Source organism: Xiphophorus hellerii, chromosome 20, assembly GCF_003331165.1.
Source record: "Xiphophorus hellerii strain 12219 chromosome 20, Xiphophorus_hellerii-4.1, whole genome shotgun sequence".
Taxonomy (NCBI): Eukaryota; Metazoa; Chordata; class Actinopteri; order Cyprinodontiformes; family Poeciliidae; genus Xiphophorus; species Xiphophorus hellerii.
Window position 1 is genome coordinate 33,250,926 of NC_045691.1, and position 18,385 is coordinate 33,269,310.

At 36.7% G+C, this 18,385-nt stretch overlaps 1 protein-coding gene across 2 annotated transcripts in view; it reads right to left on the bottom strand.

Moving 5' to 3' along the window:
* Positions 1-580: 580 nt before the first annotated feature.
* The window catches only part of cntn6 (contactin 6), a 143,471-nt gene continuing 125,666 nt past the window's right edge, over positions 581-18,385 (bottom strand). For both annotated transcript variants that reach the window (XM_032550448.1, XM_032550447.1), the window contains 4 exons: positions 16,513-16,693; positions 9,261-9,373; positions 7,096-7,264; positions 581-5,365 (listed from right to left, as the gene is read on the bottom strand). In XM_032550448.1, coding sequence (XP_032406339.1) covers positions 5,262-5,365; positions 7,096-7,264; positions 9,261-9,373; positions 16,513-16,693 — 567 coding nt within the window. In that variant the 3' untranslated portion in view covers positions 581-5,261. The remainder of the gene's footprint in view (positions 5,366-7,095; positions 7,265-9,260; positions 9,374-16,512; positions 16,694-18,385) is intronic.

An 18,385-nucleotide genomic window follows, 5' to 3' on the forward strand; every position in this document is an offset into this window, starting at 1 on the left:
AGCTAATCATAGTTAGCCTAATCACTAGCAGAAAATGTTGTGATTACAACTTCCTGGATAAATGTAAAGAGAGAACAAAATGGGTTTGTTTAAAAAATATACTTTAGAGAATGTGAACTATAAACCTCAAGAAAATAATTGAACCCAAGCATTTTATCAATAATTGTACATTAAAATTAAGATACATTTAATCTAACCTTCAAGTTAGTTTTATGGATTTCTTTATAAGAACCAGCCTGGTTTGCATTCTGTTAAGTTGTTTCTCTCAACAAGCATTCATCTGCTGAACAGAAGGCTGTGAAAGCCATTCAGAATAAAAAGATAATCTCTTTGCCAAGGCAACTGCTGCAGAATGATATTTTGTTTTGTGTTTGTTTGTCCCGAGGGAACCTTAACTCTATCGTTTTTCCTCTGCAGTCCTGCAGGATACTTACTCAGCACATGTGGAGCGCCTCGCTACTTCTCTCTGCGCTACAGCAGAACTCTCCTCAGACTAATTAAAACGTATAAATAAAGTCCGTCTCAAGGTGAGGTGTATGAGTCAGACCAGGCAAAAAACAAATCAAGACAGAAACTGATGAAAAGGTTTCAATGTGAAACTTTATTGAATCGTTCCTCAGTATCTCACAGAGATATCTGTTTAATACAATAGTATTACATCACTTAAATGATCAGCAATAGAGCGCAACGATAAGTTAATGATACATTTAAAAATAGAAACACTAGTGCAATAATTTATACTTATATTAAAAGAAATAAATACACAAATAATACAAGAACAAAATTAAAAGGAAGATCTTAACTCAATATTTTAAAAGGCAATTTTTAAATAGTAACTATGTATTATTTCAACTATAAAGTAAGCCCTATGTGCACAAACATGGAGAGCATTTCACCCTAACTCTACCTAAATTTCTGTTAAATTAAAATTGTGTGAATTAATTGTGTGACAATTATTACGTTGTCTATTTTTAGACAACGTAATAATTTATTTATTAAATTAATTATTTAATAAATAAATTAAATACTGTTAATACTGACAGAGACACAAGTTTAAATAAAAAGGTCAATATTAAAGACGTTTTCATGGTATAATTAGCCGTTTTCTGTTCTTTTCAACATATGACTGGAAATTTAAAACTGGAGTTCAGCAGTAGCAATGTTTCTGTAACCGACTTGTATATTTGATCTATTTTAAAAAGGTATTTATTGTGTCTATGAAGGAATTGAATATAATTGAGTATTTTTTTTACTGTACTAAAAAGCTTCAGATTTCCTGTTTTTGGATGTTGCACCATAACAGAATCTACTAATATTTACTGGAGTGTAACAGCAGAGAGTAAGAAATGTTTGCCTCCTCATGCTTGTCCCATGTGCAGGTACAGGAGGTTCATAAACCAAAAAACATTCAGGATGCAAACTCTAAATGTGTCATAAGCCTGATGTACCACAATCAAAGATATGCAACAGTTTGAAAACTGCTGCTTGATGCAGAACGATAAAAAACAAAACAGCTTTTTTAGTTTTAATGTTGTTAAATTGAAAACTTGTACTTTTGCAAACTGAGGGATACAAGCATAATTTACCTTCCTACCAGAACAGTTAATCAGGCATTTGTAGACATATTCACATCTAACTACTTTTTAATGTTTTGATGCTTTATGACCACAAGCTTCAATGTACGATTCTGTAAGAAAAAATAATAAATTAATATTGTAATTTTATGTGAGCAGCAAATTGTGCTCAGAATTATAGTTTTTTATCTAAAAAGTGTGGATTGCCCGTGTATTCAGACCTCTGATGCTCATAAGTAAAAGTTCTGTCTAGTTGAGAACCACCTGAATGCAGCTGTTTTGTGAGACTTAAATCAATCAATAATAATTTCTTCAGGTTGATTCATTTTGTCTAGGTTTTATTTTGTGTTTGTATTTTCAGCAACAAAAACCAGCTATGGCTAATTATTGTTTCATTTAGCCGAGCTCAATAAGTGTGTGCCTCCATGTCTGCATCCCAGTACATCCCATCCCAGTCACTGTGGTCATATCTAACATCAAATTTAATCAAAGCAAACATAAAAATAAGGTTGCAAGACAATTAATTCTTTGTGTTGCACCTTAAGTGATCAATTTTAGGAATTTTAAAAGTCTTTATATCAGTTAAAATATTTTTTGTAAATGTATCCTTGCATCAACTCCTTGAGTTAGCAAACCAGAGCTGTGCTACAGTTGAATGGTGGTTGAAGGTCGCATAAAATCAGAGGCTCTCAAATGGCCCCGGGGTCACACTTTCAACTCTACTGGTAGAGACATAAAGCTAAACCAAGAGCTAGCAAAACTAAAACCTGATGCTCACAGATGGTCTGCTTCCCATCTGCAGCTTCAGCTTCTACAAGGAAGAACGGGGAAAAGGGAAAGTAAGCAGCCAGAGACTGGAAGACCAGCATCTCTATATGGATGGCAGGTGGTTCTATTAATAATGGGTCCAGGGGTCGGCACACCACACTTTTCAGATTCACATCTGTAAAAAAAAAAAAAGAAAACTTATTTATAACTGTATAAAACAGATTCATATTCATATTGTATCACTTGCACTACTTTGTGCTGCTTTTTCACACATGATAAATTTTGGACAAACTGAAGGATATGAATACCTTTGCAAAACAAATCTGTTTTCTGTTGCGGCTACAGAACGGAGAAGCTTCACACACCGACACTAATTTTTCCAACATATTCGACTCTTAATGTGAAATCTGCTTTAGGAAACTTTACATCTCATAATATCCTATGGTACTTTTTAAAGCTTTCAGGTTTTTTCCCTTCAACCCATCCTTTCTTCCCGCAAAATAACAAAAACAATTAAAATAATACAATAACATTCCTCATTTTGTCCTATCATTATAAATCCATCTCTTTACATTATAAGCACAATGGTTTTGATGCAGGACGACTTCACCGCTTTGATACACAGTACCAGCAAACGGTTTGGACGCATCAACATTTAAAGTGAATCTTTTCCAACATTTGACATAAACAGCATATGAACTTGCTAAGGCAGAGCGATTTAATGGATTTCTGACAGAAACTCAGCTAAAAATGCAACTCAGAGTGTCTGCACACGTGTTAAAGCATCACAAGGTCACTCCGTGTTTTCTTGCATAACATCAAGAGAAGAAAAGAAGCAGCTTTTCCTTTGTCTGCTTTGAGGAATTCAGCAGTACCATTGATAGGATGAAGATATCTATTTCAGCTGGCAACAGTCTTCAACATAGATGAACAATAATCCACAGCAACTGAATGAACTTCGGTAAAAACATGTTTTGTCACACAGGCATTAGAGGAATGAATTAAACAGAAGAAACAGAAAACTCCTAACTGGCTCGTTTCTTTAACTAAACACCACTGCTTGGGCCAACATTAGCCATTAGCTGGTCTAATATAATTATGTTTATAAGTTTGAGCTTGTGGTTACTGAGCAGCTCTGCTCACAGCGGAGACTTTAACTAATTGCAGAGGGAACAGCAAACCTGCTATTAATTACTTTAATGATGCATCTGCTCATCACAAGGCTGCGTTATAAGGAACCGATTGCCCCAATAAAGCGCCAATAGCAACAGCAGGGCTGAGCTGGAACAAAGCTACTGGGTGAGATGCATTCATTGATTTTGTCTCAAGTATCACATGTAGAAAAAAAAAAGTGGCGTATTATCTGTCAGATTCAGAAGACGGGAGGTAAAAACTGCCAGATTTAGCAATAGAATCTTAACGGTCTCAGGCTAAGTCACATAAAACCCCCTCACACCTGGTTAAAGCCCTGGGTACACCCTCAACTGCAAGATGGCTGGAGAGAATTTAAGTCTGAAGTACATCGTGTTAAGTTTTAGCTCTTCGCTTGAGCCACTCACTGTTGTTCTCACTCAGCAGCTGGAATTCATATTTTTCAGTCTCTGCACTAATCAATAGAGCCTTAATCAGGCACCTTGGGAAAGGAGAGCACTGTGTGCTGGGTTCCCTATGGAAACAGTTCCTAGCTGTAGAGAAGCGCACACACTCCCATATTGTGCAACACGTTGACCAAAGGAAGTTTTGAGTTTTTAGGCTATGATTTAATAGGCAAATTTACATGTCATGATGTGAAAGACATGTTCTGTCATTGTTTTTTAAAGGGGGAGGGAGGAGATGGAAAAGTAGTTGCTCTGTATTTATAATATTTTACAATAGTTTGATAAAAAGATTTTCCGTGTCATCAGCTCACGGTGATCAGTGGAACATACAGACTTTTTGTTCATGTGCTTCACAGAGAGCATAGAGGGGTCTTCATTAACTACGATGGGGGTTTACTCAACAATCTAGATAATTAGCTACAGCTGATAACTTAAACTGAAATGCTGTAAGTCACTTCCCAGCACAGTTTAAGTTTGGTGTCAACAGCAACTCTGGGGCATGGAAAACTAACAGCACAATGTGACAAACAATAATAAGCTGACCAAGCACAATAGCTTGTTTTGTATTCAACCTGCAGTAGATGGATTCTCAGCTCTGTGCAGTTATTTTCCTTTGGGTTGGAAGTTGAACATTTTGAGAACTTCTGTTTCAAGCTGCTAAGCTAATAACGCTTATTGTTGATCTACTATAGCCTGCAACAGATACAGGTTAGAAAGCCAGATGTCTTCTTCTTCTTATCTTGGGAGATTTCTAACCTATATCATAAAAGTGTATTTTCATTAGCTCAAGGTGGCTACAGACATGGTAACAAATATTTACAATTTCTTCAAGGGTTTTTCTTTCATACCAAAGTAAAAAAGTCAAGGCTCAACTGCTCGTCTTCAGGAAACAAAGCGAAGAGGATGACAGGACACTTTTGTTTCAAACCTGCTGGTTGAGAGAGAAATTTGTGCACCAAGGTAAGAGGTTTCACATCAAAACAAACTGAAACTGGACATTAACATTAATGCAAAATAAGCACACACACAGAAATAAAAAAGGGACATGAAGCTGTGCTCAAATTCATTTGTCAGTGAAAGGAGAGAAGGTCCGCTTTTCAGCTTTGACAAATTTATGCATTGTGCAGTGTTGCAGCCCAGCAGGAGATGTTTTGTGCCGTTGTCTGAGAGCAGCACTTTGTGGGCATTTGACAACTTTTCACCAAGGTTCCATCTCTCCGCTCCTGTTCCTTGGAAACCAGAGGCTGAAAAATTGTACAGTTGCCGCCGTTTGTTCGACAAATGTCAAATGCTGGAGGAAAACTATACACTGCGTTTACTTTCAGCATAATAGCATCAGTAGATGGATTAATAAATGAAGTCCAAAGGGGATGAAACAGTAAATCTTCACTGGAATTCTAGCCACACATCCTTTTGAGTTCAGACCTAAGAAGAAAAGAAAAAAAAATGTTAGTAAGATAAAATGGCTTCATTTAAAAAAAGAAGACAAAAACAGAATATCCTCATATATTACTGTATTACTTCACTTAAGTCTACTGTGAATTTTATATTTAAACCGAGGAGCACAGAGCCAGGTGTTAGAAAACCTGTTAAGTTTGAAGCTGGTTGTTATTGGAAGATTGTTTTATCATCAAATTGCTTATCATATGTTTTCGTACACAAAAAAATCCTACAAATGTGTGTGTTGTTGAAGCAAAAACCGTTTAGTGTGAGTAGAGGTACACGTTTATCATATTGTTTATATGGGATATATATATATATATATATATATATATATATATATATATATATATATATATATATATATATATACAGTATATTGTTTATATCATTTATTATATGGGAAGAATTTTGATTGACAGTTGTCACAGGAAATTCTAATTATGTTAAAAATGGTCTATGTTGTTGGGATTGTTAGTATTACTATTTTCAAAGAGATTATCAATACATGTCACATTTGAAAACATGATTCAATGCAGATTAAATGCAGTTACTGTGAGCTTTGGCTCATTACTTCTTAATGTGACTAGAATCCCAAAGAAGCGTGTTATACATGGGAATATTTTTTAAGAGTATTACTTATGTTTGTGAGGCTATTATTGTTCATACAGTAACCTAAAAAAGAATCAATAAATAGATCTTATAGTCACTTTTATTGTTATCACAACTTTACCACAAAATATCATAAAACTTCAATTTTCCAACTCCATATCGCCTCTCAGGTGGAATATTTCTAAACCATGGAAGACGTCGTACTCTCATGCTGCAGGTTTGTGTCAGCTAGTGGGTAATTGGTGTAACCCACTACTTATTTACACTACACCTTAAACATTGTAGATAATAATTTTCTAATTACAACAGATTACAGCTGCTGCTGTTATGGCGAGGTTTCTTAAGAGGACAGTAATAATTCTGATGAAGAATGTGATGAACAGGAATTAGAGACCAACTGTTGGAAACTGGAGGTCTACTGTTTTTTCTGATTCCAGAGTCTCTATTGACTTCCTATGTCATCATGTAGATATTAACTGCTAAAAAAGTGGTTGAAGTCAAACTTGTATTTTTATTATAACTATTGTTACAATGATCTGTTTGAACAATTTGACCCATTAATCTGAGTTTTGGCAAAATGCAAAACATTTTCTATGGTGAGGTCTGGACAGTCTGGGCAGCTTGTATATGAGTTTGATTGACAGCGGTAAGACCCTCCTCCTGGCTCTGATTAGTTGTTTCAGATCAAGTGGTGTATTTCTGCAGATGGCAGTAGGGCTACAAGGAGACGGCAGAGGTGCTTGATTTTTTCATAATTATCTGTATTATGTTAAACTCACAAAATAGTAATAACAAATATGTAAAAAAAAAAAAAAGGTTTATAAAAGTTACCTACTGAAGCTTTATTCATGTTTCTCCACTGTTTTAAGCTAACTCAGATCATACTAAATACAGACAGTGACAGTTTTTAAATACTGCTAGAATTTTATTTCTGGTTTCATCAAACACTGATTTTGGAGTTTTGTAGTGCAGTCTGATGACCTTCAGTAAAGCTCATACAGCATCACTCTGGGGTTTGGTTCCACAGTGTGCCTCATTCCCACCACTCCTCTGTCTATTTCTGCCTCTGATCCTTTCTAGAGAGCAAAGTGTTTGAAACTTACTGGACATCTTTGGTATGTGAATGGGACCGCTGCTGGTGCCATGGCCCCCCTCAGTCAGCGCTGTGATCTCGATGACGTGGTCTTCCCCGTAAGGAACCCGCAGCTCAATGCTGGTCTTATTGGTTTGCAGTACCGTAGTCCTGCCATGCCAGCTCTGGCGATACACAACCTGAAGGACAACATTGGTAATGATTAAAAAAAAAAATCTTTATATGATCGTCTGATGCAGGGGAAGAAATGACTAGGCCACTGCTTAGCCATCCAGAGCTTTCCATAAAACCAGAGTTACAATTTTTATATTTGTTTTTTGAGAATAAGAATATTTTGATTTTAGTCTAGATTATTTTTTTATTGTTTACATTTTTAAATTAAAAGTCTAAAGAAATTGGCAAGTTTACTTCAACCTTTATTTTATGCTTGTTGTTACCGTAGTTACAATATGAAGTTTATACAGTTAAACTTGGCCTCATTAAGCTGAATCCGTATTGAAGTGCTGTTAAGCTTTCAACAGGAAGAGAGAACTCAAGTAATTCTATTCATTTCTGCTCATCTCACACAACTTTGGGCCAGCCCTGCAAGGATGTATATAAAAAACAGAACAAAACAAAAATGCTGGATTTGTTCTGTTCAAACAGAGAGCCAGGCGGTTTTAAACAGTTTTTACATTGGCTCAGTAATTGTGACCCAGTTTGTTGGATTAGACAAGAGTCTAAGAGGAGACTCATCACTCTATAATAAAACAACCAGTCTTCTTTCATATGCTGAAATAAGAAATCAAATGATGCTGACATTGTTAATGTCAGTTAGTTGTGTTGATGACAAAATTTTACACCAGTGACCAAGGCTAGGGCTAGTTCACTTGAGATAAATATGACAATACTAAAGTTAGTATCTGCTTTACAGCTCACTACTAGTCCAGAAATAAAGGAATTTATTTTAATGATTTTTAAAATAATTAAAATCAATTTAAATGATTTTGGACTGAATTTAAATGATGATATCTTTCTTTTAAAATACAGTTTGAGATTAAGCAACATCCGATTTGTGAAAACACAAAAGGTTTCAATTTGGTATGCATTATTAAAAGATTAAATAGACATGAAACCATCAGTTTATGGACTTCTGGTTTCACAAGTGAGATTTATGAGAGCCAAACAAATAAAATATTTACAGAGTCTGAGTTTCCCAAAAAACATAGTCATGTAACCGGAGATCTGGATATTGTGAGCTGTATGTAAACTTTACAACATATTAATTGTTGAAATTTGCATAAAAGAAAAAGTCTTTTCATCACCCTTTTTGCTACAATTAATATGTTAAGTCACTTTGACTTATTTTTTGAGAAATCCTAATCCAATAAATTCCATCAAAAACATAATCCAACCCTATTTTGTTACACTAGTCCAGTGCTGGGTCGATCCATATGACCCAGATATGAGTTGTAAAATGACCCAAATAGGGCTACTCTCAAGTAAGAAATGTCACAGTGGTCAAATGTTAATTTCTTTTAGCCTTTTAAGATTTCAAAATGTCTTTTGAGGACATAATTTGTTCTAGTGAGTCAACACTGAATAAGACGAAGACATGAAACAGGACCTTTGGCATTATTTTAAGACATTTAGTCACGCTGTGTCTTTGTTATAAAAGTGTCCTGTGTTGACCCTTAAAGGAAACATGAAGACGGAAAATTGGATGCATAGTTTGGAAAATATGAAAACATATTAGAAATACAGGGATTTGCGTTAGGCATTTTTAATAAACGAGGCATATCTACAGCATATGTGCTTCCTTATACCACAGCTCCACAGGAGGCTTATCTTTAAATGACCGGGGCTGCATATCTCGGGAGAAGAAATATATATTGTGAAAAGAATAATCAAAAACTGTGTTTTCGTCCACACAAAGTATGCAAAGTGGATCAAATGTGATTCAGTGCTGTATTGGTTAGAAGAACCTGAATTCTCTCTGCAGCCTGACGCCCTTCGTTTTATCATCAGGGACAGATCTTTTAATTTTGAAGGGGCCAGACAGGGCCAATCCATATCGTAACACCGAGGTTGCTGAGGTTCGTTTCTCCTCCGCAATGAGAAAACCATTTGTTGAGATGACAGCTGCCGAGGCCACGTTTGTTTCCGCACTTCTCCCGTTTCTCTGTAAAAACTCACCTTGTATCCCGTCACCTCGGATTCATTCTGCGACGCCTTGACGTGCTCCCACTTCAGAAAGATCTTTGAGTTGGTCAGGTTCCACTCAATGGCCCCTGGAGGCTGGCTTGGTGCTGCAAGATATGCAAATTATAACGGACAATGTTGATGGATGAATGACTAAAGCGATGTTATCCATGGTGTTTTCTGCCTCTGCGGTAGGCCATCTTTTAATCACGGAGTGCATTAAATCAGATTTTAGTTGTTTTTTTTTACTGTAGTGAAACAGTAGATTCGTGCTTTTCTCCATCGGTTTTGTTCATTTGTGAAACTACTGAGTAAAAGGGCTAACATTAAAAGCCCACCCTGAAGCAGCAATCATGTCTTTATAGGCTCATTTTTCAATTAAGCACTTCAGTAGTGCTCAGCTTCTGTCAGTATTGTTTAAATCTGTGAAATTATCCAGAAGCTTTACAGAGAACCCATAGCACTCAAACTTGGTAAACTGCAAATGGGACCTCTCGGTTTCCTTTCAACAGTGGTTTTCTTCTTGCTAATTTCTCACAAAGGTCAGATTGGTTTAAAATAAATTTGCCACATGAGCAGTGGAGCTGTGCAATTCCTCCAGAGGTACCATTAGCTTCTGCTTTTCAAGGGTGTTTTCATGGCCTACACTGTAAAAAACCGTCAGATAAACCGTTTTTTGTTGTTGTTTGTTTGTTTTTTGCCCCGATTTTCCCTTTACGACAATCTTACAACATCCTGCAGTGTGCGGTGTGCAACGTGGTGGTGTGTTGAATATGCCCGATCCAAAATCAGGGGGTTGGGGACCACTGGAGTAGAAAACAGTAAACACAATGCCGCTCAAATGTTTTACATTTGTAGACTCAGTTAGATTAGGGACCAAAATTGCAACATTTGTTACATTTCCTGCTGCTGCGGTTCACTTTCAGACTCCACTGTGTCAAACGAAGAAAACAAACCCTTTGAAAAACCTGTTCCCCTCCTCCCCTGTGGTGGCGCTGCACCAAGAATCACTGAAGGAGACGACACAAAACCTCTGAAGAAGACACTGAGCCAACTTCATTCTTTACAACGTGTAAACAAAAACTGAGTGGCGTCAGATTTTAGCGGTTGTAGGATTTCTCTTTTGTCTTTGGCTAAAGACCATGAGACATTTCTCACGCAAGTGCTAGGCCTGTGGTTGTTTTACCTGGATTTACCCAGAATGCCCTGTGCTTTAGTTCATTTTCTGCTTTTGGAATCTTCATATATGCATTCTTCGTAGGAGTGACAGATTTATCAGTCAGTTGATTAATCAGCATCAAATTACTTAATTTTGGGAGATCCGTGATCAGCCAATACTTACATGTGAAGTCTAAATATCAGCCACTGTCCTCTTCCTGTGAGAGGTTTAACTGATAGCCCCACCCACCAAGTCATGTCTGCACTTTTGCAGTTTACAATAGTCACCCCACTGTTTCCAACTCATGAACTTTCTTGCCATATTTAGCAACAATCCAGACACAAAAATTGATATTGGCCAAAATCGGAATTGGCAGGTCAGGCTTTTTAAAGATGAATAATAAGAAATCCTCCAGAAAGCTGCAATCAGATCACCCCTTATTCAAACCACACCAGAGAAGTCTGGGCGCCCCAGAGTTAGTTTTTTATGATCCACATCAGAGTTCCATTGTGCATTCACACTTCCCCAAACAAACTGGATTTTCTAGTCACGGGGATTGAGAGTTGTATTAAAGCTACTAAACAGGGCTGGTGTGAATTCACCCTAACAAATCTGTGCGACTAGGTGGATTGGGGGAATTCACACCAACCCCATTTAGTCCGCTTTAATCAGAGTCTTGTTTGTTTGACTAGAACATCTGGTTGGTCTGGGGAGGTGTGAATACGCAGTGGAACTCTGATGCAGACCAAAAAGGCAAACTTTGGTCCATTTACAACCTCGGTTGAAGTGAACTCACATGACTTCCAACGCATGTGAACGCTAAGTGAACCAGCGACCACTCCAAAAGCAGGAAGCGGACTGTAGTGAAGGGAATCCTGAGAAAATCTAACCAAAACAAATGTGCGTCTAGCGCTAGCAGGAGGTAACTTGTGGTCAGAAAAGAGAAATTCAACAACTTGTAACATCTGACGCAACTCCATTTTGTTTACATTTGGTGAAAGGGAAGTTGAGCTCAGTTTATTCTTCAGATGTTTTGGTGTCGCTTCCTTCTGTGGTTATTGGTGCAGCGCCCCCACAGGGTGTAAAGAGTTAGCTCAAAGGGTTTACTTTGAAAATGCAACATGTTGTAGTTTTGTTCCCCAAGTGAACCAAATCTACCAAATAGTTTTCACACTATCAGGAGAGAAAACACCCAAAACTACACACATTTACTAACTATTAGTAAATGTCTTCTAATTCTAGTTCTAACTAATTCCTCTCATCCATCTTAAGAATTGAGTGACTTCTCAAGAGAAGTCACCTGTTGAATGGTATTGGAGAAAAGGAGGGATGAATATGCACACACCATTTCTGATTTGTTATTGTCAATCTTTTTTAGATTTACTACTTTCTGTTGGTCTGTCACATAAAATTCCAGTAAATACAGAACTTGTGGTTGTAATGTGACAAAATGTGAAACAGCTGTAAAAATTCTTTTGCATTTGTATGTTGATCTGTGATGTTTTAAATGCCAGCTTAATGTCTAAATATTCAAGAAGCGACATTAAAAAGAGCATCAGAAACACAGACCCGTTTCAGAGCTAAAAATGTAGGAATTATTCTGCGGTGGAAAAACAGCAGGACCTTGGGAAGTTTTGTAAGCTCTCATTGAAAACTTGAATAAGTATAGCTGCACTCTGGAATTACAGCCATAGAAAGGACTTGGGAGTAAAGTATTTATAGTGCTGCACAGAGAAAAAGATGAAGCTTTATTTTATTCGCCTTTGAGATCTCGCCTTCCAATGTTACCGCTGCTTTTGATAAAACAAGTGGTAAGAGTGGTAAGAGTCCTCTTTTGTCCTCATTCAACCCAGAATCATATCAGCCCTACCTGTGTGCTCAGTCACTTAAAAAATTAGTGCACCCCATGTTTCATTGGCTTGTAGCTTCACGTTTCCTAGCAGCATCAACATGAATTAATTGTTTTCTGTATTAGATTTCCCATCATTGTGGGGGAATTTTGGTCTACACTTTTTTTTATCACATTAAGGTAATCTAATAGGGCTGCACTCAGGTTTGGTTCTGGACTTTGCAATATCTTCATTTCTGTTTTTCAGCCAATGTGTGGTTGGTTTCCTCTCAATTGAACAGATGGCCTCACCTTTGACTCTGGAATATTTTTTTTTCCATGATCAACTCAATAGCTGCGTTGACCATATAATTGCACAAATCGGAATTGCAAAAAAAAAAAAAAAAAAATTGCTTAATGGAAACACAGCACCTTCAAATAAATTCAGTTTTTTTCATAAAAAAAAGTTTTGGGGCTAAGTTGAGGTGGTTTCTTGGTTATATCAAGATTAATGTACTTTGTAAATTGCATGAGTCATGTGATGAACATCTGGTTGTTACCACTGGAGGAAAAGACGAAGACAACAGGAAGTGGTTGGAGGATGATGGTCCTGCAGGTTTTTTAATGACTTATTGCATAAATGAACTTAATCACATGCAATTTTAACTGCATTTCTTATTGAATGGAAACACTGCAAATGGAAAATTGTGTTTTTTCAACACTAGTGGAAACACTAGAAACTCCCCATGTTTCTAAACCTCACTCCAACTTCTTATGACTAAAGCAATTTAATTTTTTTTGATGATTTAGCTCTTATGTCACACATAAATGTTTCAATTCATCCAATAGATATTAATATCAGACACATATGGTGTGTAATTACAAAATGCAGGTTTTCAATGGTAAAATCAGTGTGATTTCAGATAACTGCCTCTCAATCGTAACAACTGGTTTATTCATACTTGGTGGCAACAAATGCTATCAATGCTAACACAACACACACATACCAACAAATTCAATTTTGTGGACGTTTCTTCCGTCCACAGAATATTTTCCAACAATACCTAGGGATCCTCAACATGTACAGTATTTTGACAGATGTGACATGGACCTTTGCTCTGTTTTTGCTCAGCATTGGTTTGGAACATGGAAGTATCCAGTGGCGATTTGAGTTTTCTACGGGTCAGGCACTAATCAGTCCTGTGTTTGTCTGCTGACATGAAGAGAAAACATGAAGGACAGCTGATCCAAAAAGAGTTTCATAAAAAAGAAAAATGCAAAATAGGAGTGTTTTCATCTACTGGTTTGGAGCAAAATCAACCAGGCCACACAAAACATAATTTTGTCAGATACACATGGCTGTAACAATCCAGACGGAGAGGCTGCAATCAGAAAAAAATGGAGAGTTCTCCTCTCCATACTGGAGCTTTGGACTTTCTCAGGTAAGACACAGAACCACCGATGAACAGGAAAGTTCAGAACATCAGATCTTATTTGGCAAATGTGTTTCCATCTTCCCTTTACAGCTTCACTCGTCTTCGGTTGGCCACGAAGACGAGCGCAAAAACTTAAGGGTTAAGGTTCAGTTCCATGTCCACATAAAGCCCTATTAGCTTAGCTTTTACCTTTAACTAATGAATTCATCATTTAAAAACAGTTTTTTTTTAATATTCTCTCTGCATACCTTTCAAAATAAAATGTCTTTGATGTAAAATATTAAGATGTGAGACACAAAAAGAAGGTGTATACACGTATCTTTTCATACATTTAAAACTTTTGACCTGACCTCAGATTTTTGCTCATTTCCCCTCAGATGCCACAGATATTCAGAAAATCCTCCTTTATTTTGAAACATGTCCATTTCCAAAGACAAGAGAAGAATAGAATTATTAACCCAACCCTTTTTTATTCTGGTCCAGCTTCTCTCATGTTCTGTCTGCCTTGAAAGTAGAAAGGTGAGAAGACCTTTATGCTTTCTATCAACAGAGATAGAAATATTTTCATGGGTTCAGTTCACCTGATCTCTCGCCAACAAATCTGCAACAGAATGGCTTGAAAAAGAAAAACAGCAGCTTCCACACTGGTCCTGTTAACATTAAGACCTTGGCTCCTCGAGTCTTTTTAATATTACCAAAATAAAAATTGATTCAAATACAAAGGACTGAAAAAAATTAGTAAAAAAAGCAGTAAAAACACTTTATCAATTGAGAATATTGCTTATATAAAGCTCTGTTCCTTTATATAAAGTTCTAATTATATAAAGGAACTTTAACCAAGTGAAAGTAGGTATGAAAGAACATTACATAATAAAAAGAAAAAAATCTGAAGTACTAACAGCTGTCAGACCACTGCTGATTATAGTATTTTTTCTTTATTGATGTCCTACATTTTGCTAAAATTGTCTAATAGTCTAAAAACTCATAACATGTATCTACGTTTCCTCTGTTTCAATTAACTGGTTTTCCATTTCCCACATCTATCAGCCTGTAATCTTTCAGAAAACCACTGAAGAAAATGATCAAATGCACATTTAGTAGAAAATTTACAATCATCCTTGAGTGCAAAAATGCATCTCAAGATTTAATGCAATATTCTGAGATCATCTTGTCATATGCAGTTGTTTTTGTAAGGCTGTAAGTTGATCAAATCAATAGTTGTTTTCACCACAGAAGCTCTCAGTTTTGAAGAACCATAATTAACGCTACACCCATCAGGCTACATCTGGTAGGCTTCCTGGTTTTGAAAGATATTCCAAAAGCTGCATTAAAGTTCTGAAGGTCTTTTCTGGTGTCTGCTCTAATAAGTATACAGACTTTTGAAACTTCCTGAAAGTGATGCAGCAGACAGCACATAAATCAGAGTTGTTGATCCAGCACATCCAACCTGTTTCCAGATGCAGTAAAAGCCTCTGAGAACATTTTAGGCTGAAGTCACATTCTGGACTGATTTATTAATATGGATTGTAACATGTTAAAAATTCATCACTTTATTTTATTTAATTTTTTTACAGACAATATTTCTGAGTGAAACCTTTGTATTCATGTGTTTCTGGTACGCCGTTAAACCTGACGCACAAGCAGCAGCTGCAAACCACAGCAATAGAAGACAAAGTCGCTTCACTTGGACCACTTTTGCTTAAAAGTGATCTGATTGGACGCTGGAAAAGACCGATGTTGTGTTCAAATTGTTTTAAAAGGAGTTAGCCTATCAGTGAAGCTATTGAAGCCTAATATAGTATCTCATGCTAACGTCAGCATCCACAGACCATATTATTTAGGAAGGATTTTTTCAAAAATGTTCCATGAAAGATCAATTGTTCCTGAAACAGTTCAAAGCTGAATGGGTATAATAACACTTTGCAAAAATCTGATGGCTGAATAATCTAAATAACTGATTAAAAACAATAAATGTCTGTCGTGGAACTCATACATCTACTTATTCAATAATTTAGCAACAAAAACAGTTTTTCAATTGAGAATGTTGCTTACTTTGTTGATATATTGTTTTTGATTAAAATGTGATTAATGTGGGCGTGCCGTGGTGGCATAGGGGATAGTGCGACCCATGTTTGGAGTCGACTCCCGGACCCGACGATATTTGCCGCATGTCTTCCCCTCTCCTTCCCCCTTTCCTGTCAGCACATCACCCCCAGCAGCTTGTTCCTCTCCTGTGTGATCCACTTCTGATTCTCAGATACCAACTGGAAGTGGCTTCAGCCTTGGGCACAGGTTAGCATGAGCAGCAGAAAATCTCTTGGCAAAGAAGCCATTTCATTTCTGCAAATCAGGAACAAATATGACCTTTTTCTGAAATTTCAGCTGGAATAAAAAAAAGGATAAAAGAAAAAAGGGATCGCAACTATGAACCACAAGCATAAGTCAGCCTGAACTTTACTGCCCTTTTAAAAGTTTTTATTACTTGAAAAAGCCTGCTGGGTTTTTTTCCTTAAGATTTTATAGTTCTAAAATAAACATACCTTGTGCACTGAATACAAGTTCTTTTAAAAATACCACTGGAAGTCTGACAAGTTGTTAGCTAGTTCACCATCACATTAGCTGCCTAGTAGAGAGAATGTTGGATGCCTGGTAGATAGTATACTTTAGCTACATTCTATGAAGCCTGCAGTAATGTGTCAATTCTACAGACAGATGGGATTTTAACTGTTTGGTCATAAATGAAAAAGTAAAGAGCAGAAAACAATGTTGCAAGCAAATAAGAGAAGATGATGGATTCCTGTCTGGTGTTCGATGTGCACTCACGTGGTTTCTTGGTGGCGACGCTGATGGAGGGGCTAGAGGGTCCAAATCCGGCACTGTTCTGGGCCCTCACTGAGATCAGGTAGACCGTACTGCTCTTTAAACCGGAGAGCAGCGCCGAGCTGTCGGTAACCCTCACCCTGTCTGCTTCACGCTGCTCAGAGCTTCCCTCCCACAAGAGAACCTGAATCAAAGTAATCACAGTTACTACACATCCTTACACACCTCCTGAATCTTTTTTGTAATGTTTTATTGGATAAAAGGCTAACTATAGTAGAAAACTATTATGGGAACAATGTAAAAATATGTTTTGCCTCTAAGATCAGATGCATAAACTATCATTCTTTTTGCAAAGCAGTATCAGATTTTTAAATAAGGAAAAACATCAGCGCTGGATGGTAGCAGCACAAGTCCTCACGCAGTCCAAGTCACATTTTCAAATTCCTAAATGATATTTAATCTTAAAGCAATCAGTAATAAGGCGAACAACATGAGTATGAGGATTAGGAGCGTGTCAGAATCAGTATCTATAGGGAGATCATTTATGACCTCAACACCAGATAGGGGGAGCAGACAGGAAATGTCAAACAGATGGCATGAGAGCAGGTACTTATTCAGATAGAGGCACGCAGGTTCTCAGACATCTTGCTCAGGAAAGGCAGATTAGCAGCAGGGCTGGAGTTGCTGATAACAGATTCATCTAGGGTGTTTCTTTCCCCACTGCACTTCAATTATAGCTGCTTTTCCAGACTCTTTGGAAAATAACTGAAAAGGCTAAAGAGAGCGGGTCAGTTTTTGCTCCTCTGCTAAGATTTTAAACGTCCATATGGAAGAATTAATTCTTCACAAGATTTTTAAACATTTCTTGCTGCATACTTAAATGTTATTGTGAGATATTAAGAGGTACAGTACAGTGGAGGGTATTTTTTGGTGAATTAGGTTCAATATTTGAGTGTGTAGTTCTTTACATACTGAATAAAGTCCAAAGCAGTCTTACTTTATTTTGATTTGCTCAACAAAGTATTTTCTGTGTCATACCATGTCTAAAGGCCAAATACTGAACATTTAAGCCATAAACCATACATATCTTTAAAATATTAAACCAAGTTAACCGCAAATAGTTTCTTCTTTGTTTTTGAAAGGAGAAAAATCAGTTAAAACAATTTTTTAAACATAAGCAGCTTATGGGGCCACATCCTGGGAAGCAGAAATGCCCTTCCACATAGTAATAATGATGTAACATTATGTAACCATACTGTCTGGACCAGCGTGACAAAAATCCCTTTCCAACAAGAATAAGTTAAATGGCTGTATGGTTCCTCATTGGTAACACAGAAAAACCAGTGAGCACTCTTCTTACTTTTCTCCTTATGAGAACATTTATTATTCAGAAACACATGGGGGATTCTAAAGAAAACTTTACATGGAAGATGTATTATAGTATGGCACCATAAAACTATATACATGTGAAATGTGAAACTGTATACATGTCAAATGTGAAATATCACATTTGACTAACAAATTGTTCTGGAGTTTTCTTTTTATCAACATTCCCTTATTTGGATCTGACAGATATTGTCCTTTGTAAGTGGACCACATCATTTTATGGTTGCTGTAATTAAACCTATAGATGTCTGCCTGTGACTTTCAAGTTCAGTTAATAGCAAACCTACAGACGGACCTTAAAAATATAAGGCTAATAAATATAACTGCTTTTTATGGTTAGAGACAGTTAATGAAAGCCCAAGATTCTGTTTCCCAGAAATTCAGAATGTTTTGTAAGACTGATAAAGACAAATAATACTAAAGATGTTTTTATACAGAAATGCTGGCCTAATAAGAGTATGTCCATTTACTTTAGATTAACCGTTGGGGT